We start from the raw sequence: 26,365 nt of genomic DNA on the forward strand, positions 1-26,365 counted from the left end.
TGCCGACCTGGGTTCGACTCCCAGCATCCCATATGGTCCCCCGAGCACTGCCAGGAGTAATTTCTGAATGCAGAGCCAGAAGTAACCCAAAAAGAAATAAATAAATGGAATGATCTGCATGCAAGGCAAGCATGCACCTTTAGCCCCTATACTCTATTTCTGCCCTCCAATATTTTAACACACTATTTTGGTTTGGTTTGGCTTTGCTGTCGTTTTGTTTTTGTTTTGGGACCATACCTGGTAATACTCAGGGCTTACTCCTGGCTCAGACTCTGAGATCACTCCTGTCAGGACTCAGGATACCTTATGAAGTGCTGGGTTCAAACACAGGTTGGTCACATGCAAGGCAAGAACCATACTCATTGTACTATCTCTCCAGTCACTAGTTTTGCATTCATGACCCAATTTTTGACATTGGAACACCAACAAGATAGTACAAGGCTAAGGGCACTTGCCTTGGAGGCAGCCAATCCTGGTTCAATCCCCAGCATCACCAGTAGTGATCTGAGGAAAGAGCCAGGAATAATCCCTGAGCACAGCTAGGTGTGGTTCATAACCAAAAATAAAATAAAATAAGAAAACCAAAATTACTGATTATTTTTATAGAGTAGGCACCCAAAACACAAACTTCTCATCATTTATGAATGAGAAAGGGAAATACACAAAACAGTATATTATAGGGGGGCCCTTTCTGAATTAGTTTGACTTATCTCACTATTTATTTTTGGGTGATGATGGTAGTGCTATGGCCCCACTCACTTACCTGGAATAATTCTTACCAGAATATTAATAAAGTCAAAGTGATATTGGTGTATTGAAATCAGGCCTCAGGGATAAGGCAGGGATAGCATACATTTGGATAAAAAATGCATACAGTGTTTCTTTAAGCTAGAAACATTACTTTTTCCTCCAACTAGCTAGATAGAGCTAGCATAAAACAGTTTTTTGATCATCTCTTTGCATCCTGTTATGAGGGTCAAATGCACCTGTACCTTGTGTAAATGCAGAGTTAAAGAGATAGTACAGGGGTTTACATGCTTGTCTTAAAATGAAGTTGGCATTTGTTTAATCACCAGCACTACATATAGTTCCCCCAAACACTGCCAGGAGTGACCCTTAAGCACAGAAGAAGCAGTCAACCCTGAGTAACAGGCAAAACCCACTTCCCTACAAACAAATAATTGTTATAAGTGCATCTCTTGTGTACTGGAGAAAGTACCTCTATCACCCTAATCATATAACCCTGGGATTAATCATTTCTTGGCTGAGTGTGAAAACTAGACACAACATAGGACATTCACAGTATCTGTGCTAACTTCTACTTTCCTTCTCTAGAAGAAAGGACTGTGAAATATCAGCAACTTAACAGAAGTGAATTGAAATAAAATACATAAGACACTGCTATGGTCTGGATATGGCCTCCCATATTCATATTTGAAATCCTTACCCCCAATGCTGACATGAATAGGCAGAGAGTAGAGCCCTTGAGAATGAGGTCAGGGCCCTTATAAAGAAGACCCCCACCAAGCCCCCGTGTCCCTGCCATGGGGGGATATGAGAAATCTGCAACCCAAAGGAAGGTCACTTTCTTTTTTTTATTATTATTATTATTAGTTTATTTTTAATTAGAGAGTCATCGTGAGGGTACAGTTACAGATCCATACATCTTTGTGCTCATGCTTCCCCCATACAAAGTTCAATAACCCATCCCTTCACCAGTGCCCATTCTCCACCACCCGTAAACCCAACATCCCTCCCCCCCTCCCCAGACCCGTCTCCCCCCACCCCACCCTGCCACTGTGGCAGGGAATTCCCTCTTGTTCTCTCTCTCTGATTAGGTGTTGTGGTTTGCAATAGAGGTGTTGAGTGGCCATTGTGTTCAGTCTCTAGTCTGTATTCCACCCGCCTCACCCTTCCCCCACATGTCCTCCAACCACATTTTACTTGGTGGTCCCTTCCCTGAGTTAGGAAGGTCACTTTCTTAACCGTGCTGGCAAGCTTGCCTCCGACATCCATCCTGTAGACTGTGAGAACTAAATTATGGCACAATAAATTACATGCTACCCGGTCTGTGGTATTTTTTTAATAGCTCAGCTGGACTAAGACAGACACCTTAGCACCAGCATGTTGTATTTTTAAGTAACTGTTCCTTCCTGGAATGTCCCGGGATCCTGTCCAACAACAGTGAAGCCTTCGTTCCTACGGCTCCTTCTCCCAGAGCCCTAGGGCCGAGTTTCTAGACGGGAACCTAATCCAGTCAGGGATAGTCATCCAGAGGCTTCTTGTTTGTAGAATCCAAGGAACTGCTTTAGGAATTGACACCCTTTAAAATACTTAAGTAAAACTTTAAAAATAATCTTCCTCATTAGCTATTTAAAACCACGTAACGGTTATATTTTGTGAGTTCCACAAAGAAAAGGCAACTCAAGGCCAGGTCTGAGTCCTCAATGTCAGACATCACATAGTAATTGTCCTGCTCCTAAGAAAATGAATATGCTATCTAGTGCCTGTAAGTTCCTAAAGACCCCCACAGCCCCCAGCCAGGTCTCCGCAGGTCCTACAAAACGAAGGCGATCCACCCCACCTCCTCTACAAAACGCAGCCGCTCAGAATGCTTCTTCCCTATTCTCCCCCTGTCTCGCTTAACTTCCAGACTCTTTAGCTGAACGTATTTTCACTGACTTCTAGCTCATATGAAGCATATGCTGACTTCTCCATCAGAGGGAAAAAGTAATAAAACATTCCATAAGTTGATCTTTCACAGCACATTTGAGATGATTTGTTCTAGGGGGACATTGGGAGGTAAGATGCCTTGCAGGGGAACCAGCCGATTCCAAAGCATGTTCTGTCTGACACGCATGTTCACAGATACCTCTAAATAGATAGAGCTGCCGCATCCATCCAAAAAAGAATGTACACAATCAAAATATTGATAGTGCACAATCAAAATTTTGATACTCAGGAAACTGTTAACAGTGAGAATTGAGAGGGCTGACTTCACATTTAATTCTTTTCTGGGAGACTTCATGTTTCTCTGCTCATAAATGAGGTATGTGTGGGTTGATAAGTCTCCAGACTGGCTGGAGTGCCTTGCAAGAATCAAAAAGCATCAGAATCAAACCTAATCACTTCAGTGCTTAGCACTTCATCTAATCCTTACAACAACTGGATGAAGGATCTTATTATCCCCACTTTACAGAAGGGCAAGTGGAGAGCAGAAAGACTGAGTTCCCCAATGCTACATACACAGAAGCCCATTATTCATCACTCATTTTTTTCTTCTCTTGCCCATGGACAGAACCCTCCTTAGTGGTTCTTAACCCACATACCAATCAAGAAGCTTCTTTAAATGCTAGTTACCAGGGTCCTGAGTTCAGAAATGGAATTAATTCATGATGGTTAAAAAAATAACAGAATGAGGGGCTGGAGTGATAGCATAGCGGGTAGGGCGTTTGCCTTGCATGCAGCCGACCCAGGTTCAAATCCCAGCATCCCATATGGTACCCTGAGCACCGCCAGGAGTAATTCCTGAGTGCAGAGCCAGGAGTGACCCCTGTGCATTGCCAGGTGTGACCCAAAAACAAAACAAAAAAAAACCAGAATGTTTTAAGAGAACTTACAGGCTCTTTTAACATTTGATACAGTGTAAATTTTCTTTTATTTAATTTTGGGTTTGGGGTCCTCACCCAGAGGTGCTGAGGAGCTACTCCTGGCTCTGTGCTCAGAGTCACTTCTTGCAGTGTTCAGGAGACCATATGCAGTGGAAAGGATCAGATAAGGGCTTGTCACATGCAAAAAAAGTGCCCTAAGCCCTGTTCTATGTCTCCAGACCCCAGATATTTTAATTTGTAAGTTCTACAGGAATCTCTAATCTGTAGTCTAGGTTAAGAACCATCACCTAAATAAAACTGGCATTTAGAAAGGAGTGAGGGACCAGAGCTAGCACAGGGGATGAGGTGCTTGCTTTGTATTCAACTAACCCCTGTTGGATCTCTGGTACCTCATAGGGTCCCACAAGCACTGCCAAGAACCACCCCTGAGCACAGAGCCAGGAGTAAGCCCTGAGCACTACCAATTATGACCCCCAAAACAAAACAATAACAGAAAAAATAAACATGAATGTAGCTAGCAAGAATTTCAAGGAAAACTTTTTAAGAGACGAATTAAAACCTATACTAAACAGAGCACGAATGGTGAATTTCAGATCACCATGAGCATAAATGTGTCTCCTGCTGATGTCCTGACCTCCCCCATCAACACCTCCATGCTCACCGCCTCCTCTTCCGGGTGCCAACTGCACGGTTTCCAGGCCCAGGCTGACAAGATGACTCATTCCTGATTCTAAGTCAACCACAGTGACTTCTTAGAAGTGCAAGAACAGAACCTTGTTACTCCAAACAGATTTCACAAAGGAACTGAGTCCTCAGAAACCCAATTCGGTTTCTCATATTTACTGTGAACCTCCATCAGGCAAACAAATCGTGATGTCTAGATCACTGATCTAAATCAGTCATGACAACGAAGCCAGCTAACAGCCTTGGGCCTTGCTCTCTCCATTCTGTTCAATAAGGGGTCTGGCAGGCCATGATTCCTCACCCGGACAAGATGGCACCTTATAGTGACACAAATTCTAAGGTCATTTGTACCCTCCCAGAAATCTGACAAGGGAATAAGTACTTCCTCATTAGACTGTCTGAAGTTCATTTGTACTCTACACACCAACTAGTTAGGTTGCCTCTTGCTCTTCATTGAGACTGACAGAAGACATAAGAAGCCTGCTCAGAGACAACCAACATCCTGTCATTAACACCTTGCACCCAAGTCCCAGGAGGCAAAGAGAGACAGTCCAGATGAAGCTTACCCCAGGAGCGCTGCGGTGGAGACTCCTCACCTGAGGTCTCCTCTCTCCTAGCCAGCAGTAAGCAAGTCTGCTCTTGGAATAAAGCACACATCACCCCTCCACACACACCAAGGTCGGCAACTGCACCTACAACTCGGAGCTTAGCCAAGGGGACGGGAGGTGAGGCCTCCAATCCTAGTGCCCCAAGCAAGACGTGGATGACTCCAGAAAGCCAAGCCTCCACCACCCACAAGCTGGCACTCCTGGAATGTTCGTGTGCATGCAGCACGGCACGGTTCCAGGGCATAGGGTGTGAGCATGGAGCTCGGCGCAGCCCCTGACCATTGCTGCTCATGACCACAGAGAGGCAGCCTGAACCACGTCATCTTTAGGAACTGGACGTGAGCTACAAAATGATGGAAAATTCCAACATGAGTTCAGGATGACACAAGCTAAAATCACCAAGGGAGGAGTCGCCAGGAATACTATACTGCACTGTGTGTTTATAATAAACATTGCTGCAGGTTTGTCATTCCAGATTAAAAGGAAATTCATGAAAATTCATGAGAGCCTTGCTCGTGCACAAGACGTTGAGCTTCTTTGGCCATGGGTGAATGTCTGTACATGCCGACCGTCTGGAGCTGCTGCTGCCCTTGGTGAGACTCTGCCTCAACACCCCAAAGGGGCCACAGTGAGCAAGCAGTTCCAGGAACACAAAAACTGCCTGACCAAAGACGGCCTGGGCTGGAGGAAGGAAACAATTCCCACAGGGTCCCCAGCCCACCAGCTGCCTGCTCACCAGACAAGAGACCAGAGGACACCTGCTAGGTGACATACCGATTTCAGCTGGGAGATGTGACAGTTGGTTTTGGGGTAGATCCAGGATTCTCATCGCTTCAAACAGTTTGATGTAGGTGGGGATGCTCTGGACCAGGGTATTATTGATGTACCACTCTTTCAGGTGCGTCTGCTCCTTCAGTGACTCCGGGAGCTCCTAAGGTGGAACAAATGACACCAGGCATGACTAGCTCCTCCCTGGGTCCAGTTGAGTGTTCCATGCACAAAACCACACCTTTGTTGAAAGAACATCAGATTCATCTGTCTGGGCTGGAGCACTTGAGAAAGCAGCAGAGGTGCCTGGGAGAAAGCTTGAGAGGCAAGGGACATGCCTAGCATGTACAAAGGCCAAGTTCAATCCAGGAACTATATGCCACACAGCTCCCCACCCCAAATTCCCCTACACCTTAAGTACGGCTTGGAGACCCCGAGTACAACAGGCCAAGACATACACCAGGCCTTCAGCACTGCCAGGTGTGGCCCCTATAAAAAATAAATAAGAGTGTCCAAAGTGACAGTTCAGTAAATAGGGTGTTTGCCTTGCCTATGGCAGACCTGAGTTCAATCCCCAGCATCCCATATGGTCTCCCAAGCCCACCAGGAGTGATTTTTGAGTGCAAAGCCAAGACTAAACTCCTGAGCATCACCAGGTATGGCCCAAAAACAAATTTAAAACAACAAAAAAGCAGCATTATATGCAGTTGCAGCAATTTTACAATTACCGATTAACCCAATTTCAAATTGCTAAAAATTCATGATAGCATGAAAATCAAATACCTCAAATGCTTCTGGCAAAACATCAGCCCCTCCTGATCAGTTGCCCCAGACCAGATGGTTTGCCTCCTGCCACTGAGTCAAAACAAAGATCTGAGGGGCTGGAGTGATAGCACAGTGGGTAGGGTGTTTGCCTTGCACTCAGCTGACCCAGGTTCGATTCCCAGCATCCCATAGGGTCCCCTGAGCACCGCCAGGGGTAATTCCTGAGTGCAGAGCCAGGAGTAACTCCTGTGCATCACCGGGTGTGACCCAAAAAGAAAAAAAAAAAGATCTGAGTCCATGGGAGCTGACCCTGTGATCCTTATGGAAGCTTCAGTATATGGACTCCCTGGAAGGAACTGCTTTCACTTCCCTCAGTGAAGGCACACTTGAAAGATCAATACACCTCCACAAAGTATACTCATGCCTATTTCAGCAACTTGGGAAACATCTTAAGATAGTGTACCCTCAGGGCTGGATCAATAGCACAGCGGGTAGGGCATTTGCCTTGCACACGGCCAACCTGGTTCGATTCCCAGCATCCCATATGGTCCCCTGAGCACCACCAGGGGTAATTCCTGAGTGCAGAGCCAGGAGTGACCCCTTTGCATCATCACATCATCGAGTGTGACCCAAAAAGAAAAATAAAGATAGTGTACCCTCATGTGACTCATTTATGAGATGTGCGATGATGATGATGATGATGGTGATGATGATGATGATGATGATGAAGACAAAATGATGATGATGATGGTGTGTGTGTGTGTGTGTTAAAGCCTGGCTTCTTCGGGGGCCGGAGCGATAGCACAGCGGGTAGGGCGTTTGCCTTGCACGTGGCCGACCCGGGTTCGATCCCTGGCATCCCATATGGTTCCCCTGGCTTCTTCAATTCTGGTCAAAACTCCATTTGAGAGTCATGTAACTGAATGCAGAGGCCATATAAAATATGATTTATTAACCGGTGAGTAGGGGTAGGGGAAGATGTAGTATGAAATAAGAATAAAAGGTAACCCAGTACCCCCAAGTCTGCTCAGTCTTGGACCAGCACCGACAGGAATAGCTCAGACACAAGAATAGCTCACGGGACACCCAGAGGCCCCGGGAAAGGAAGACCCAGTGAGGGCAGAGCTAAGAGATGGGCTTCTGGGAGCCTCAGAAGAGCCCCTGCCTGCCCCTATTGCAGGCGAGCATGAGAGCTTCATGTTCGTATGACTACGACCTAGAGCCTCTCAGACCCCTTGGCCTTTGCCGTTTCCAGCACTGGGAATGTTCCCGGACGTTGTGCTTAAGTGTTAAACTAGTTGGTCACAGATAGAGGGGAAAGACAAATTCCAGACCCTGAGCTATCACAGAGAGCCCAGGAGACACATGGACCTCACGATGTTATCTCCAAGCTTTACAGGAAACAGGCCACCACCATCAAGGTGATTCACACCCCCTGACAGCTGGAAGCCAGGAGCCCCAGCCTCTCCCTGCTCTTTTAACTGTTTCCTCTACTAGCCCCAGCCTGAGAGCAAGACTGATAGATTTTTTAGTCTTTTTCTTCCTTCCTTTTTTTTGGGGGGGGCATGGGGGGCAGCAGAGTGTGGGGTGGACAAGACCACCATCAATGGTTGCTGATCTCCAAATAAGCCTACTTTCCTCATGCCAGGTCTTGCCTCTTGGGAATAGACTTCAGAGGGTCCCACAACAGGACTCTGGACCAGGAAAACATCCATGTCTCAGAGCATTTGCATCGTCCCCTGCCAGCAGGGGGCTGAGTATATCCACCGAGGGGTTAAACAGGGTCCCTGGATGAGGGACCCTCCCAGGCACATCTAGAGCAGGGATGGGGGTGGAGAGCAAACACAGGATGATGGATGCGGGTCAAGCCTCCTCAACCCAGCGCTCTCCTCTCCCCCCAGAGTCCTCCCTGGCCCTGGCCTGGCCCTGCCTAAAAAAATGGGTGTGGCCGATTCCCTGGGCTCTCACCAGTTCCAGACAATCCATAAATCCACACTCCCCGGGGTGGAGGGAGCATGCCACTGAAATGGAGATTCTGTAGCAGCAGCCTCAAGTTAAGCCACTGCCTGATGCGTGCTCAGAGCTTCCACCCAGCTTGACATGCAGTGTCTCTCGGCTGTCCAGAGAGCCTCAGTAAGACAAAGAAAGGGAAGACACCCAAGAAAGAAATCTCCCTCCCCATGCTCCAAAAAAAAAGTTCACTCCAAAGATAGATTAGAGAGAAAAAAGGAGAAAAGTGTTCAAAGCATAAGATGCAGAGGGAGCTAGATGTGTAGAAAAATAAGGTCAAGTCACAGGACTCATTTGTTTTCAGAACAAACAGCCAGCACAAGACAATGAAATACTTGGTACTGATGGGGTGGGGGAAGGGGATGTTCATGGAGAGCTGGAGAAGAAAATTGAGGCAATCTCCCTGGAAAGAGTAGAACCCAAGGCTGGAACACCAGATGTGCGTGTAGGAGGCCTGGGTTTGATCCTGCACCCCACAGTCCCCCAGCCTGCTGGGAGCAACCCCTGAGCAAGAGCCAGGAGTAGCCCCTGAGTACCCCCACCAAAAAAGGGAGGGGATCAGGAGGAGAAGAAGCAGTGTCCAGGTCCAGGTCCAGGCTTCTGCTCACAGCAGGAAGGACAAGAATGACCTCAGCCCCGGGGGCTCCATGGATCTCTCCCCACTCAGGCCCCCATGATCCTGTGAAGTAGGGGGACTCCCTGCTGTTCTAAGGCCACAAGTCCCTCACGGCCATGGAAACCTACAGGGCGATGAAAAACTGGTTCTCAGGCCCCAGGAGATGATTCCGTGGCAAACAGCCCCTGCTTTGGAAGTTTGAGGCCAAGAGTTCGATCCCCCGTGCCAGCAACTCTGCTATTCAGAACCCCCAGAACATCAATAGAGCATGCAAGCCCCCTGGCCAGGCACATGGGGACACCCCAACTAAAGAGTAGGGACCTCCAAAAGCAGGCCCCACAACTGAAAACGTGCAAGCGCCTGGGCTGGAAGTGTCCCTCCAGGGAGCACTGTGCCCCCAGACCACTGTGACCCAGGGTGTCCCCGAACACCTTGACCAAGCATTCGAGCCCCAGCACCCCCACCCTACACCAAGTGTGTGCAATCCCCATTGTGTCCCGCCATCGAAACACCAGCAGTAGCAAAGGAAAGGGGAAAGTCCCTCCTTGAAGCTTCTCAATTGTTTTTAGGGGCACAAATCTGAGTGCAGAACAAGCCACTGAAATCCACCCTCTGGAGCCTGTGCTTGACTCTTCATGTGCCTGACTCAAGTACAGGCCAAAAGGGAGGAAAAGGCTGCAGCAATGAAGACCCCATTGGCCAGGGGTCCTCCCCAGACCCGTCCAAGGCCCCTCCCACCTGGCATCATTAAATGCCGTTCAAGAAGCTTCTGCTTCTCAGAAGGGGCTGTGGACCGGGAGGGCCCACTGCTGCCTCTGGACAAGACGGGTTGACCCCCTACAGTACAGTGACAATGACAGTCTCCAAGAGAAAACCAGACATGGCCCCTTCTCACCCCACAGACTCCCACGGGCCCCAATGATGGGGTACAGGAGAAAGAAGGGTTGTGAGCATCGTGTCTCCAGGTTCAAGGGTGAACCTGGCCAGTGTGATCCAAAACTCAAAATAATAAATGAATAAAATTAAATTCCCACAGCACTCAGGAGGGATGAGCCAGACGCTGATGAGGAGACAGAATTACCCCAATACGTACTCTCCCAGGCCAGAGTCCTCTTCCCCAAAGTGGGGTCAAGAGTGAGCAATTATACATGAGGCTGACACCCAAGGACAGTAGATACAAGGGCCAGGGGGATTGCCCCATAGCTGGAAAACTGCTTCATGAGCAGAGGGGAGAAGACAGATGGAACAGAGAAGGGATCACTAAGAAAATGATGGCTGGAGGAATCAGTCAGGATGGGAGATGCATGCCGAAAGTAGATAATGGACCAAACATGATGACCTCTCAGTGTCTGTGTTGCAAGCCATAATGCCCAAAAGTAGAGAGAGAGTATGGGGAATATTGTCTGCCATGGAGGCAGGGGGAGGGTGAGAAAGGGGGGTATACCCGGGATATTGGTGGTGGGAAATATGCACTGGTGGAGGGATGGGTGTTTGATCATTGTGAGATTGTAACCCAAACATGAAAGCTTGTAACTATCTCACGGGGATTCAATAAAATTTTAAAAAATTTAAAAAAAAAGAGAGAGTGAGCGATTATAGGTCCCACTGAAATGAACTGCGGTCCACGCTCATTGGCTCAGGTCACCCCCAGGAAATATCAGGTGTGGACAAGCCCCAAGATGCCTCTGCAAGCACTGGGCAAGTGAGAAGTGGAGGAGACAGGAAGTATGTAGGATCACCTGAGGGAAGAAGGAGGGGTTCTCTGTTCTGGTCTGCAAATTCAGAAAGAAAACTCTCTAAGGGGTCTGCCTAGGTTCCTCTGTGACCACACACACCTACACACACGGTAACCAGCACCGCAGTGAAAGGCCCTGGGAAATGGAAGGGCCAGTTCATCAGGGAGGGAGGGGAGGGAAGGGGAGAGGAAGGGAGGGAATGAGAGGGAAGGGGAGGGAGGAGAGAGGGAGGAGAGAAAGGGAGGGAATAAGAGAGAAAAGAGAAGGGAAGGGAAGGGAAGGGAAGGGAAGGGAAGGGAAGGGAAGGGAAGGGAAGGGAAGGGAAGGGAAGGGAAGGGAAGGGAAGGGAAGGGAAGGGAAGGGAAGGGAAGGGAAGGGAAGGGAAGGGAAGGGAAGGGAAAGGAAGGGGAGGGGAGGGGAGGGGAGGGGAGGGGAGGGGAGGGGAGGGGAGGGGAGGGGAGGGGGGGAGGGGAGGGGGAGAGGAAGGGGAGAGGAAGGGGAGGGGGAGAGGAAGGGGAGGGGAAAGGAGAGGTGAAGGGCAACAGAATGCTTAAGAACACTGGTATCCCAGGGACGGTCAACTGAGGTCTCAGTCCCTCCCAGCCCTCTACTCTTTCTTTTTTTTTTTTTTGGCTTTTATTTGGTCACATCTGGCGAAGCACAGGGGTTACTCCTGGATGTGCACTCAGGAATTAGTCCTGGTGGTGCTCAGGCAACCATATGGGATGCTGGAAATCGAACTCGGGTCAGCCGTATGCAAGGCAAATGCCCTACCCCCTGTACTATAGCTCCAGCCCCCTCTACTCTTTCTAAAGACTAAAAGTCTCCTGCGGGAAGAGAGGGGACAAGCCAGTTTACAGCTGATGATAAACTCCTTCCCCTATAGCAAAGTTCTTTAAGGGCAAAGTGTCCATTGGACCAGGCTCTGTCGCCAGCAACACCTGTGCAGCTCTGTCTGGGCACCCACCCGGGCCCACACGAGCACACGCCCACTCACCGTCCACTGCTGCCCCGACAGTTCAAACACAAACGAACTGCGCCCTTTCCCTTTCTCCTTGGAAAGCGCGCTGGGCCGCATGAGCGCGTTCCTCTCCATCTTTTCCAGAAGCCGTGAGTTGGTGGTGTTGGTGAGGCCATCCTTGCCGTAGACCTCAGGGACGATGCCTTTCTTCCTGCACTCAGCCACAAAGTTCCACTCCTCCTTTATCCTGCAACAGCGGCATAGGACACGTTACCCTCCTGAGATTCACCACCCCTGCCCCTGGATGCACGATGGCCACATTCTCACTACCAGGGTGCCCTCACTGCCGGCCCAGGGCCTCCCCACTCCCCGACCCCACACACCCCTGTTCCTCTCGGCACCTCCTTTCTTGTTCCCTCTGCCCTGGGACTGTGGAGGAAACCTTCAGCCATCAGAGATCTGAATTATTACTAAAAACTTTAACAAAGACCCACAGGGGAGGTGAGTGGGGTGAAATTCCTGACTAAAACTTCTAACAAGATTATGTAATTCTGGGGGGCTGGAGCGATAGCACAGCGGGTAAGGCATTTGCCCTGCGCGTGGCCGACCCGGGTTTGATTCTCAGTATCCCATATGGTCCTCTGAGCACTGCCAGGATTAATTCCTGAGTGCAGAGCCAGGAGTAACCCCTGTGCATCGCCAGGTGTGACCCAAAAAGAAAAAAAAGATAACCTCTGCATCCAATTAATGATAATTCCCTTTGTGGGAATTGTGGGAGGGAGAGACAACTCTAGCTTTTTTTTTTTTTTTTTTTTTTTTGCTTTTTGGGTCACACCCGGCGATGCACAGGGGTTACTCCTGGCTCATGCACTCAGGAATTACTCCTGGCGGTGCTCGGGGGACCATATGGGATGCTGGGAATCAAACCCGGGTCGGCCGAGTGCAAGGCAAACGCCCTACCCGCTATGCTATTGCTCCAGCCCCTCTAGCTTTTTTAAGTACAGGGAACTTCCTGGTTCTTCAGCAATGTTCGTGCTCTGGTTACAGAGCCTACAGAACTTGTGATTCATCTCACCCAGCAGCAAGAAGGTTCTGAAGTTCTCATACAGCCCAGAGGAAAGGCACCCCAGCTCCTCACCCCTGGCCTCCTGCCTTTCTGTGCTAAAGAAGCGGCCATTGCGCCAGCACACACACATACTTTTCCAAGGCACTTTTCTCAAGTCTTTCTGCTTCCTTCTTCTGCCAAGCTTTGTGCTTCTTGACACGAGTTTCCCACAAGGTTCTGACACCAGAAATGTCGAATACAACTACTTTGTGTCCCATTTTGAGAGCTTGGAATTACCTATTAAAAAAAAAAAAAAGTATATGGCAGCTTTATACATGCATAGAAAATCATAGGGTTTTTTTTTTTTTGGCGTCTCACACCCAGCATTGCACAGGGGTTACTCCTGGCTCATGCACTCAGAAATTACTCCCGGCGGTGCTCAGGAGACCATATGGGATGCTGGAAATCGAACCCAGTTCGGCCACGTGCAAGGCAAACGCCCTACCTGCTGTGCTACTGCTCCAGCCCCGAAAATCATAGTTTTTAAATGTGCTTTTAAAAATATGAGGGTCCTGGGGATGGCTCAGTGGACTGTGTATTGCAAGCATGAGGTCATGAGTTGATCTGCTGGTACTGACCCACCCATATACACTGTTGTTTGAGACACAACATCCCTCCCACAGCACAGCGGGCCCAGTCAGATATGCCACCAAGGTGGTGAGCTCCCAAACTAAAAGTGAGCAACTCCAGCATGCCACCAGGGGCGTGCCTCCCGACACGGCAAGGACAGCAAAGAGAAGGGAAGAAGAATGAAAACCGGAAATGAACTAAGAATGACCAACTGTACCAAGGCAGGTTGAACCTGTTGTTCCTTGGGTTGCTGATGTTGTGCCTTTCTTACCAAGCTCGGCATCCGTTCAAAGTTCAGCCCATAGCCAGCTGCCCTCAGGGTGCCACAGTCAACTGCTCTGGTGAAAGGTTGAAAGCTCAGCTTTGAGTAGATTATAATATCTTGGGGGGTCGGGGGGAATCTGATGAATGCATTAGTACACACATACCACACACACACACACACACCAACACACTACACACACCACATCATACATACATACACACATCCACCAAATATGGACACGTGCCACACACAACATACAAATACCACATAGACCACACATACATATCACACACACCACACATACACCACACACCCCACCACACATACACACACAACTCACATCACCATCACACACACTCACGCACCACATACACACCACACATACACATATCCCAACACACACCACATCACACTTACACATGCACTCACACACTTCCCTGGCTCTCTTAGGGAAATGGTGGCTGGTGTACACCGTTTTGATTTGGATTTTGTTTTTGTTGGTGGTGGTGGTTTGGGTTGTTGGGCACATCCAGTGGTGCTCAGGAGTTACTCCTTACTCTGCACTCAGGAATTACACCTGGCAGTACTCAGAGGACCCTATGGGATGCCAGGGATCAAATCTGGGCTGGCCACATGCAAGGCAAAGCGCCCTACCCACTGAACTATCTTCCAGTCCCATCCTGTAAGCAAACCAAATCTCGCACCCTGGCCCACGGAACACATTCCCCTGGCACAAGTCCTGTGAGGTTTCCCCGTAACACAAATCCTCCCAAGGTTTCCATTTGCATGGTTTTCCAACTGCAAGAAAAGCCAGGCATGGGGACACATGAGCCACCACATCTGAGTGAGACCTACCACAGTGCCTGGCACAGAGTCCGGCCTCCACAAACACTGTCGAGTGAATGAACAAATAGCACGTCAAGACAAATCTCCGTCCAGATGGCGTCCCGCTCACGACACTCCACGAGCTTTCTCTCTTTTTATTTTCCTGCTCCATCCTGGTTATTTAAGAGTTGACTCGCTGCCCCCAAAGTGATCAGGACATAAAAGCACACAAGAGTGTTCTTTCCACCCAGCTCTTTCTTCTTCCCTCCCTCACCCAAGTGAAATAGCTTTCTAGACATTGTTTGAGACTTCCCCCTGCCGCAGCACCACACTGGCCAGCCCTGTTTCCTGATTTACTCAAACATACTGTGTCGGTTGGCAAATAATAGGGCAGTTGAATGTTCTCTGCACCAATCCCAGACGCTTCTTAATAGCAGTCAGTGGGGATCCCAAACCAAATATTTGATCTCCTGACTCCAGGGCGTGCTCGCTACAAATGACTTGCTAATGTCACTGAGAGAACCAGCTTGTTTGTGCAGCTGAACTTTTGAGGTCCATAATTTTAGTCTGAAAAGCTAAAAAGGCTGACCCCAGCTCATTCTGTTCTTTGCTTTAATCTCTGGTGTCTGGGGCAGTCTTTTGTTCCTTAAAACTTTTACCAAAATCTTGGAGATGTTTGACAACAGGACAAATGATGCCAGTTTTTGTGTGGACATATGTCCTCTATATTCCCTTGAGAAAGCACCTCGGAAAAGAATTCTGGGCCACAGGGTAGCCCAGAATTGAACTTTTCACAGGGTGTGGGAGCTCCAGACTCCCCGAATTCTTACCGATGCTTATTATTACCTGTCTTTGTTCAGGTAGCAGTTCCAGTGAGTGGGAAGTGATGCCTCATTTTTGTCTTGATTTCCATTTCCCTAGTAGTTAATGATGACGAACATATTTTTCTGTTCTTATTCCCATCTGGTGCACCTTCCTGAGAGAAATATCCATGCAGATCCTTTGCCAATTCTTCATTTGGACTATTTGTCTTCTTCTTGTTGAGACTTGATAGTTCTTTGCAGGTCCTTTAGTGGACATATGATTTGAGAAATGTTTCTCATATTTTGTCTTTTCTCTTCCCTGATTCCCTACTTTCACTTTTAACCTGCGTGTATTATTATATTGAAGTCATATTTGTGTTTGTAGAATATTTGTAGACAGATTTGTTACATTATTCTTTCAATGTAGTAAATTATTAACAATTTCTTTTATTTAGTTCTAACAATCTCTGTCATTAACTTGTATGTCTGGACAATTTATATTCAATATATTTACTGATATATTTAGATTAAGGTATTGTTTTATTATTCCTTTCTTCTTGATTCCTCTTGTTTTCTCACTTATACTTCTTGCTTTGTTTCATACTGTCTGAACATATTTTAGAGCCAGAGAGACAGTATAGCAGGTAGGGCGATAACATTGTACACAGCCAATCTGTTTCAATACATGGCATCCCATAGCTCTCCTGAGCACTGCCAGGAATAATTCCTAAAATAGGAGAAAGGAGTAATCCCAGAGCACTGCCAGTTGTGGCTCAAAAACAAACAAAAAGTCTGGACATATTGTAATATTCCATCTTATTTTCTCTACGTAGTTTTTAACTGTTTCTCTGAGTAATCTTTAGGTTTTCATGTTCATCCTAGGGAATGAAATATACTTCCTTAATTTTCACAGTTTGCTTAGCAATGATATTTTAGCATATCACATGAGACATAAGAACCTTAGTACTATCTAATTCCCTGAATCTTCCACCCTTACATTGTAGTTGTCTCATGAAATATAATATTATCATTTGGCCTCCAGTCATAAAAGTTATGTGAAAGAATTCACAAGGAGGAAGCTAGCACATTAAAGCCACCCTGATTTCTGCCATCATTTCTGTTGTACCTAAATTCTCTCTGGTATTATCTCCCTGCTGTCCAAAAACACAACTCTTAATAATTCTTTTTTTTGTTTTCTTTGGAGGCTGGGGAGGAAGTCCTACTGGCCAGTGCTCACCCAGGGGACCAGGTGGCACCAGGGATCAAACCCGAGGCTCCCATACATGGAACATGCACTCCAACATTTTGAACTACTTCCTGGTCCCCTTAACACTTCTTTTAGAGAAGCTGGAGAGATATGAGGCAAGTTGGTGCTTGTCTTGTCCATGGCTGACCCAGATTCAATCCCCAGCACCACATCTGGTTTCCTGAGCATCACCAGGAGTGATTGTTGAACACTGGCAGGTGTGGCCGGAAACTAGAAGCAGCCAAACCACAACGAAACACACTTTGTTTCAGAGAAGGTATGCTGACAAATTCTGTTTCCTTTACCCAGAGAGAGCTTCTTTTAACTTATGTTTAAGCAGGGACCAGACCCAACAGTGCACAGGAAGTCCAGGCTACTCTTGACAACGTTCGAGTGGGTGGTGCTACTTGGAGACCAATGAACCACACCAACGGTGCCCAGGGTTTGGGGGACACACAATGCTAGACCAAACTCAGGACCTTGCTACTTGAGCCATGTCCCCAATTTCAAGGATTTTTTTTTTCAATCTTCGTTCTCCTAGATTATTTTTGTTGGGTATAGGATTCTGAATCTTTCCTTTCAGCATTTTAAATAAATCGTGTATTTTCAGGCCTCCCTGATTTCTTATGTGGAATTTGCTGTAATTTAAACCCTCCTTCTCCTATAGGGGATGTATCCTTTTTCTTGTGCTTTTTTATTTATTTGGGGTTTTTTTGTGGGGGAGGGGGGAGCTACCTGGCTCAGGGCTTATTCATGGTTCTGAACTCAACAATCACTCCTAGCAGCGCTCTCTGGACCACATCCACTGTCCTAACTCTCCAGACACCCTCATTCTCCTTTAAGATGGTGTGGGTTTATTTGGGGGGCGGGGGGATGGCTGCTGTCGTTCATTTTTCTCTGTTCAATTATAGAATCTTGGCGTGCATTTCTTTGGACTTATCCTGATGGAAGTTTGCTTCACTTCTCTGATCAATAAGTTTATATCTCTTGCCAAATTTGGGGGATTCCAGCCATCCATTTATCAACTAATTTTTTTTACACTGAACTTTTTCTTCCTCCTCTGAGACTCTTACTAAGCACGCACACACACACATACACACATACATACACACACACACGTACATACACACACACACACACACACAGAGGAATGGCTTTTTTTTTCTTTTTGGGTCACACCTGGCAATACACAGGGGTTACTCCTGGCTCTGCACTCAGGAATCAACCCTGGCGGTGCTCAGAGGACCATATGGGATGCTGGGAATTGAAGCCCGGTCGGACGCGTGCAAGGCAAATGCCCTACCCGCTGTGCTATCACTCCAGCCCCGAGGAATGGCTTTTTACCATTCCATGCATCATATTCTTTTTTTCAGTTTTTTTTAAATTTTTTAATTAGTGAGTCACAGTGAGGGTACAGGAAGAAAGGGCCTATATAGATAGCTTGACTTCGCAGCTCAAAATCGTAGAAGAGGACCAGCAAAAGGAACCCAAACCAGATCGAAGGAAAGAAATAATAAAACTTAAAGCAGAAATTAATGACATGGAAACCCAAAAAACAATCCAAAAGATCCATGCATCATATTCTTGAGGCCCTATTCATTCTTTTGTAAATCTTTTTCTTCCTTTTAATTTTGACTTTTTTCAAATTGGCAAAATCCCGTTTCCTAGCTTCTCTGTTTCCTACCTGTTTGCTAGGTTATCCCCATCTTTTGTGAGCCCATCCAGGGAGCATTTGATTTCAACTGTTGTCTCTTTTATCTCTAAAATGTCCATTTGCTTCCTTGCATCTTCTATGTCTGCACTAATGCTATTTGTCTTTTCATCCATAGCCCAGGGCAGAGGGAGACAGGAACGAGCAGACCTGTGTGGAAGGGTTCCAGCTTCCCCTCAGAGGTCATGGCTCTGCCCACAGGCAAGCAGGCCTGTGTTCTGGTTTGGTCAGGCTGGCCTGGAGCTGCTGGACCACCATCCCTCAGTGCAGGCCAAGGAAGGTCGTTTGATCAGAGCCCCGTGTGTGGGTATGCAGTCAGGGTCCAAGTGCCACGCAGGTGCTCAGCGTGTGCCCCTTCGGGCCACACAAGCTTGCAATACAGAGGTGTCGCAGTGAGTCCAGGGACTTGCAGAAGACATGAGCTCCAGGCGGGCTCTGTCTCCTGGGTGAGGGTCACAGTCAGGTTATTGCTAGACAAGAATACCAGGCTGCAAAGGGTCCATGTTGTGTGGACCCAGGGCTGGGGCTGGCATCCATGGAAATCCCACACCCACGGGGACAGAAAGCCTGCTTCCTACGACATGTCCCTCCAGTGTCCTCTCCTAGGATTAATACGCTGATCCTCTATGGGACAAATACTTAAAGGAATTCCACGGCCTATCACAGAGCACAGACAATGAGGGGTGCCACTAACAGGTGATTTATTGGATTGGGTGCAGATCACGCACCTCCAGTCAGAACATGGTCATGCTCTGGTGCATGACCGCCACCCAGTGGCCATGGGGAGCAGTGGCAGTGGTCTATCCTGGAGTCCTTTCAACTGTCCCCTGAGCAGGTGAGGGACTGGAGAGTCTGCTGTTTAGGGGGTGAGCCCAGAAGCTCACAAACAACCTAAGGGGTTGATCTAAGCTCCTCCCTCCCCAGGTCTCCCAGATCCTCCCAGATTTCTGAGGCCCCTCCCCCTCCCCTCCTCAGTCCTCAGGCCAGAACCGAAAGTCCTTAGTTACCCCTGCTTTTGTAAGGTTTGCTTGGGACCAAATGGCAGCCGGCTGATGAAACAAACAGTGACATTCCCGGAATCAAAGCTCACCCTGCCCCCCAGTGCGGAAGACAGGACTTATGGCCTGTCTGGCGACAGAAAGTCAGCAGGCTGCATTCCATGCTTCCACACATAGAAAAGAAAAGTTAAGCTCCAAATCCAGAGACTCCATCTAAAACCATTGATCCAAATAAGGCAATTGCCCCAAAAGGAAGAAGATTCCATTTCACTTGGGGCCCCAGAGCGGGGTGGGTGAGACCGCCCCCTCCCACCCACCCCAAGGGACCCAGCCCTGGCAGCCGAAAACCTCTAGAACTCAACTGCCGCCCTGCTCACAGCTACTCTCCACATGCTCGGGCTGAGCCTCACCCAGGCGTGAACCTTTCCCTGGACCTCGCGGCTGCATTTGCAGCCACTCGACACTTCTTAGGACACACCCTACCCATCATCTGAGAGTACTGCAACACATTTGATGGACTCAAAGTAGGAGGCAACCAACCTTAGAGGGAAATATTATAGTATTTCAGTTCTGCTTTGGGGCAGGGATTGGGGTTTGGGATGAACACCAAAATATGGTGCTGGGAATTGGTGTTTGAACATTAAATGACATCAAATATTGTGAACTGTCACTGTCATCCCGTTGCTCATCAATTTGTTCGAGAGGGCACCAGTAACGTCTCTCATTGAGAGACTTATTGTTACTGTTTTTGGCATATCCAATATGCACGGGTAGCTTGCCAGGCTCTACCGTGCGGGCGCAATACTCTAGGTAGCTTGCCGGCCTCTCCGAGAGGGATGGAGGAATCGAACACGAGTTGGCCGCGTGAAAGGCGAAAGCCCAAGCGCTGTGCTATCGCTCCAGCCTACTTTATAAAATTTTTTAATTTTTTTTTTTTTTTTTTTGCTTTCTGGGTCACACCCGGCGATGCTCAGGGGTTACTACTGGCTCTGCACTCAGGAATTACTCCTGGCGGTGCTCAGGGGACCATATGAGATGCTGGGATTCGAACCCGGGTTGGCCGCATGCAAGGCAAATGCCCTACCTGCTGTGCTATTGCTCCAGTCCCTTTAATTATTTTTTTAAATTCCCAGACACACCACCAGGATGCAGAGTTTGGTGGGGCCCTCCCCTAGGTTGTCAGCAAAGAGTCACAGTTCCAAGTTAGCATCTGACTTTATCTCCCCTCTGCAGACCTGGCTGTGCAGGCTGTCCTAGTCTGTGCTGTACTGTCCACAGCACAGAGCATCTTCCTGAGAAGAAAGGACCTGGGGGAACCAAAGAGCACTGAGTGTGCTCAGACTCCTGCTCTCCAGGACTGGGCCTTCCAGGCCCCAAGTGAAATATCAACAATCGGAGAATCCTAGACCTTGGATTCATGGTGGAAGAGAAAATTCCTCCAGGAAATGCCTTCTGATTTACTGCAGCCGTCAGCAAAATGTCTTTCTTTCTTTTTTAATTAGCAAAGGCAAGACCGTAAATATGTCAGGCAAAAACTAAGCTACCGTGTCGGTCCTTGCAAACAGGAGAAGGGGTAGGACAGGGGTTAAGGTGCTTGGCCTCATCTCCCACCAACTCCTTCCTATCCCCTTCACCATATATGGTCCCCCAAATACCATCAGGGTCACTCCTGAGCTCAGAGCCGGAAATAGATCCTGAGCAATAGACACTGTGACCCAAAACCAAAAAAAGAGAAAACTCGAGTCTGTCCAGGCCATTCTGCAGGAAGGGTCACTCGTGCAGCCAGCATTGCGGCCAACTCATGCCCTATTCAGGCTGCCCCTGCAGCCAGCATGACCGCCTACGCGTGCCCGATGGCTGCTCCTGCCCTGCATGCACCTGGGAGACAATCTGAGGACAAGTGCAAGACAGCAGAGGCACAGGGGAGGGGACGCTCCCTGGTCAGCCTCATGCTCTGTTTCAGTGACACCCAATCCCTGTATGTCCCCTCCTACTGGCCATCTCTCTCTGGGCAGCAAGTTGGAGACAAGAGGACGTGCTAAGTCACCAGCTCTTGCGGGCAGTGCTCCTGCTTAGTGTCTGCACTAAGTTGGACATTTGCAAGGCAACAACTGTACGCCAACTGCATCTCACTGGATGGATTGGGGTTGGGAGGAGAGGGGGAACAGTGACGCGAGGACACTTGACTCAGTCTCCAGGGCTCACAGTTCCACGTGTTCCCACAGTGCTCATATGCCACGCCTGTGGGTGAGAATTTGCTGATCTCAGTCTCAGTGAAAAATAAAATGTAATTTCTTCCTTCGACGGATTTAATGCCTTTTAAAAATTATAGCCAAGAATTCCTTGACATTCTTCCATTTAAAAGGATAGAACTGGGCCTAGAGGGATGGTGCATTTGCCAGGGATCAAACGGCCAACCCAAGTTTGAACCCTGGCACTCCATATGGTTCCCCAAGCCCTGCCAGGAGAAATCCCTAAACACAGAGCCAGGAGTAAGCACTGGGCACCACTGGATGAGGCCCCCAAACAAAAAACAAACAAAAGTGGAACTTGGAACTTGGACCAGGAAGACAGCATAGAAGTCAGGGATTTATACCTTGCATGAATAAGCCCAGGGTTCAAGCCCCAGCACAGAATAACCCCACCACACCCCCGCAGCATCACTGCCTAGAGGCCACCAGAATGGCTGGGCCCAAGCAACACCACCTCACCAGGCCCGAGCACTGAGCTATTCAGACCAGTTAGAGGAACAACTCACAGCCTAAGTAGCACTTGGGGCCCACTGTTTCTCAGCCAAAATATAAGGTAGAGTTTAAACAAATTAAAAACAGCCTGGGCATATTCTTCAAATAACTCAAAGCAAGCTGTGGAAGAGTCACTTGCACCCCCATAACCAGAGCAGCACACTATTCCCAATAGCTAAAGTGTGGAGGTAACACAAGAGCCCTTGGATAAGCAAAATGTACCGACACCCAGTGATGATTTGGCCTTAAAAAGGAAGAAATTTCTGGCACATGCTATAGCATGGACAAAGCTTGGTGACATTAGACTAATTGAAATAAGCGGATGACACACAGACAAAAACTGTATAATTCTACATATACAAAGCGCCTTTCACAGCCAAATCACAGAGTCAAGAGCAGAGAGGTGGCCCAGAAGTTGGGAGAAAGAGAGTGACGTGCAACTGGTGTTTAATGGGGCTGGAGTTTTAGTTCTAACAGATGAAAGGGTTCTGGTGATGCTAGCCCAACGATATGGATGTACATAGCACCACTGAACTTCATAACGGTAACGATGGTAGAATCTATCTTATGTTTATTTGCCACAACAAAAAGCATCGGGGAAAGTGGGAGAGCAGACCTGAATTCCTCTCAGCTCTATGAAGAGAAGGACTGTGACTCATTTCTAAGGACCAGATTTGGTGTGGGGGGGAATGTGAGGGTGAGTCTGAGATGAGCTGCTGTTCTCTCTCCGATTACTCACTCTGGGAACTCAGCTGCCTGTGGAGAGGACACTGGAGTCACCCTGTGGAGGGGCTCCCGGGGGAACCAAGAGTCCTGCATCGCCTGCCCCCGCCCGTCTTCACAGCCTCCACGTGGCTGTGACCCAACCAGCAGCTTGACTTACATCTTCCAGGCAGACCCTGAGCCACAGCCACTCAGTAAAACCACTCCAGGTGTCAGACCCTCAGAAACTCTGGGAAAACAAATGTCTTTTTTGTTTTAAGTTGTTTAGAACAATGGGGTGACTTGTGCAAAACAAATACTGCTGTGGTAGACAGGAAACTGGGGGCACTTCAAGAGAGTTCATCTACAGTGAAGCCCGCCCTCTATGCCTAGTTGCTTCCTTGACACAGAGACTTGAGTGTGACACCCCAGGCTGCCTTAATCCCATCTCCGGAGGACCCCATCAATTTCTGGCCCATACTCCTTTATGCTATTTCTTCACTCTATCAACCCATTATGTGGACATGTGCATGTGCTCCGTCTTCTCTCTCTCACTCTCTCTCTCTCTCTCTCTCTCTCTCTCTCTCTCTCTCTCTCTCTCTCTCTCTCTCTCTCTCTCTCACACACACACACACACACACACACACACACACATACTCATATGCCGTATTTAGACTCATACTCCCACAGTCCTGCATGCGCACACACTCATTGGTTCACACATTCATGTTCACACACACACACACACACACACACATTCACACTAACACTCATGCATCCAATTTATTGTTTGGGTCCAGAGGACATGTGTTTCTCACCACCTTCTACTGCCACCTCATAGCTGGTCTCCAAACTTCCAGTTCACCAGTGTCCAATCCACTTGCCACACACCCTGAGAGTCGTTTCTCAACAATAACTGCCCTGCTCGAGTCCTCTGGAGCCTCCCAGGGGACAAGAGGTGGGCACCAGCCCCTTACCCCATACCCCTCTCATGCCCGTGTGTGCACGGCTTCTCCCACCTGAGAGCTCAGTCCACACTGCTCCCCTGCCTCGAAGTTTTCCCCCAATTCCACAGCTTCCCCTGATACCCCCACGAACTCAGCTGCAGTGACCCCTCCTTAGCATGGGTCGGAACCTAAGGGAGGTCCCCCCACTCTTTTCTCTCTTGGAGTGTGGTTTATATCCTTCGTGGCCCATAACAGAAAAACTCAGTGACTTGGTCGTTTGCTTCATTATATGTTATGTGTCTGTGGCTCCAGCTGAGAAGAACCTGCAACTTCCAGATCTGGGTTCAGCATCTGATCCCCTGAAATAGGCCACCAGACCCTGCACAGACATCCCCATCAAAGACGGGCGGAACCAGGGGAGCTGTGAGGGCCGCTGACACAGACTCCTGCTTCTGAAGCCCACACTGAGGCCTGCCATGCAGGCTCTGGGTTGCTGGTTATAAGGTTCCATCTGCCCTTCATTCAAGGGCACCCTAAGAAGTGACAGTCCTGGGTACTCGCTACATGCAGCCAAGTCCCCACCTAGAAGGGAGCACAGATGCTGGAAGGGACACACGCCAAGACAGTGCAGAGATGGGAGGACAGAGGCTGAAAGAGCAGCTGTGGTAGCCAGAGGAGGGGCGGGGAGACCCCCCAGGGACAGGACAGTGGGGAGGGGAAGGACCCGCTGAAAGGCTGCTGGACGGTCTCCCATGCTGCCCCCATCCCTCCCCAGTCCTGCCAGAGTTGCATCTCAGAAACGTTCATCCGTGCTTCAGAGCCAGAGCGCCTGCCTGGAAAAACATGTGCCCTGGCACTTGAACCCTTGCACCTCTCTGCAGTCCTATGCCAGGGTCCCGCGGGAGGGGACTCTCTGGTCTCTAGTCAAAGACAGACAGGCTGGGTGCCCATACACGAGTAAAACCACAGAGACTCACGGGAAGCATCAAGGAAGGTGTCTGGGGCACAAGTCAAGGGGTCTGCCAGGCTGGGAGACATGGGAGATGGGGACAAAGCTGATGCCAGGTCCCCTGGGCCCACCTGGGGGAAACGCCTGGTGGCCCCCATCCCACCTACCCCCCTAGTCAGACTCCCTCCTGCCTTGGGTGACCCAGCTCCAGACCTTCCAGGGCATTCTCCCAGGGTTATCTGCTATGAAGATGGTACTTAGAGGCAGCTGATCCAACTGGCTGATTCAATCAATGAGCACTTCTCTTTCTTTCCTTCTTTTTTTTTGTTTTTTTTGTTTTGTTTTGTTTTTCAGTCACACCCAATGATGTTCAGGGCTGTCTCCTGGCCCTGTGCTCAGGGAATAACCCTGGCAGACTTCAGGGACCGTAGGTGACAGTGAGCATCAAACCAAGGTCAGCTGCATGCAAGGCAAGCATCCTGCTCACCCATAGTATCTCTCCTGGCCACCAGTAGGAATTTCTGTAACCATGGTACAGAGGAAGATCCCTCAGCAGAGAAGGGCTTTCATTCCATTCTAACCTCACATACTACCTTAGACCCCTGGAACAGAAAAAAAAAATGGTACATGGAGAGCCAGGAAGGCGGTGAAACATATTATTTGAGTCATAGAGGAGGTTAGTGGGCACAGCAAAGCCCCAGAGGCCGTGTGAGTCGCCTGCCGGGGCAGGAGTTAACTTCCTAAGCTCCCTGATCCTGGCTGAGCCCATCTGGACCGTTATTATTATACTGATATCAAAATCTGCTCAACTAAGATCAGTGCCCGGCTCCAGGGATTGTGTAAGGATCACACTGCGGTCACATTGAAGGTGCCAGGCACGGAGTCAAGATCAAAAAAAAAAAAAAAGTCAAATTTTTTAAAATGATGTCTATCTCATTTACCAGTTAAATGTGAGCAAGAGGGCTAAAAAGATAGTGCTTGCCTTGCCTGCGGCTGATCCCTGGCACCCCATCTGATCCACTGAGCACTGGCAGGAGTGATCCCTGAGCGTAGTGCCAGGAGTGAGCCCTGAGCACCGCTGGGTGTGGCCCAAAAGCCAAATAAATAAGTAAGTGTAAGCAAGAAGAAGCACAAGGGTCCTGGGTGGGGGAGGGTCCTCCCCGCGGGTTAACCGAGGTTGTGGGGAGAACACCCAGGCGCTGAGTTCTGGGAGCAGATTCCAACCCGCTCTCCGCACAGCCTCCCACCACTTCCCCCCTGGATCCCCGTGCCAGTGGGCAGGAGTCCAGGCTGGGCTGCCCGGGGAGACCGCTGCAGAGGTCAAGGTGAACAAACAGAGTTAATCTGGACACGGTGGGACCAGGAGCCATGAGGGGTCAGGGCCAGGGCCAGCTGCGGCTCTTGCACGCCCGTGTTCTCTCCTTCCTTCCTCCGTCAGCTCCAGCTCTGGCCCCCGACAGAACAGATAAACCCCCCGTAATCCTCGAACAACAGGCTCTGTTTAAATGTTTCACCCTCCCCACCGCACCCTGCTACCCCCCTGGAGATACTCTGACACTGCGGGCAAGGCCCAAGCCACCGCCCGCCGGCCGCTGCATCCTCCCTCCAGGTACACGCCCCCCAGAGCCTGCACCTCCCCCCAGGAGTCTCAGCTGTGCGCCCCGGGCAGCCCCTGGCGACCACCTACCTGCCTGGCCCTGGCCGCGGCGTGCGCTAACAGGGGCCCGGAGCTGTTTACGCC

General features: G+C 49.1%; 1 protein-coding gene across 1 annotated transcript in view; it reads right to left on the reverse strand.

Annotated features, from left to right (window-relative positions):
- The window catches only part of LRRC2 (leucine rich repeat containing 2), a 41,716-nt gene extending 15,351 nt beyond the window's left edge, over positions 1-26,365 (reverse strand). Inside the window, exons 1-4 of the mRNA XM_004614517.2 lie at positions 26,312-26,365; positions 12,958-13,101; positions 11,796-12,006; positions 5,678-5,834 (exon numbers count right to left, since the gene is read on the reverse strand). Coding sequence (XP_004614574.2) covers positions 5,678-5,834; positions 11,796-12,006; positions 12,958-13,082 — 493 coding nt within the window. The 5' untranslated portion in view covers positions 13,083-13,101; positions 26,312-26,365. The remainder of the gene's footprint in view (positions 1-5,677; positions 5,835-11,795; positions 12,007-12,957; positions 13,102-26,311) is intronic.

The sequence above is a fragment of the Sorex araneus genome, chromosome 4 (genome assembly GCF_027595985.1).
Source record: "Sorex araneus isolate mSorAra2 chromosome 4, mSorAra2.pri, whole genome shotgun sequence".
In the NCBI taxonomy this organism is placed as follows: domain Eukaryota; kingdom Metazoa; phylum Chordata; class Mammalia; order Eulipotyphla; family Soricidae; genus Sorex; species Sorex araneus.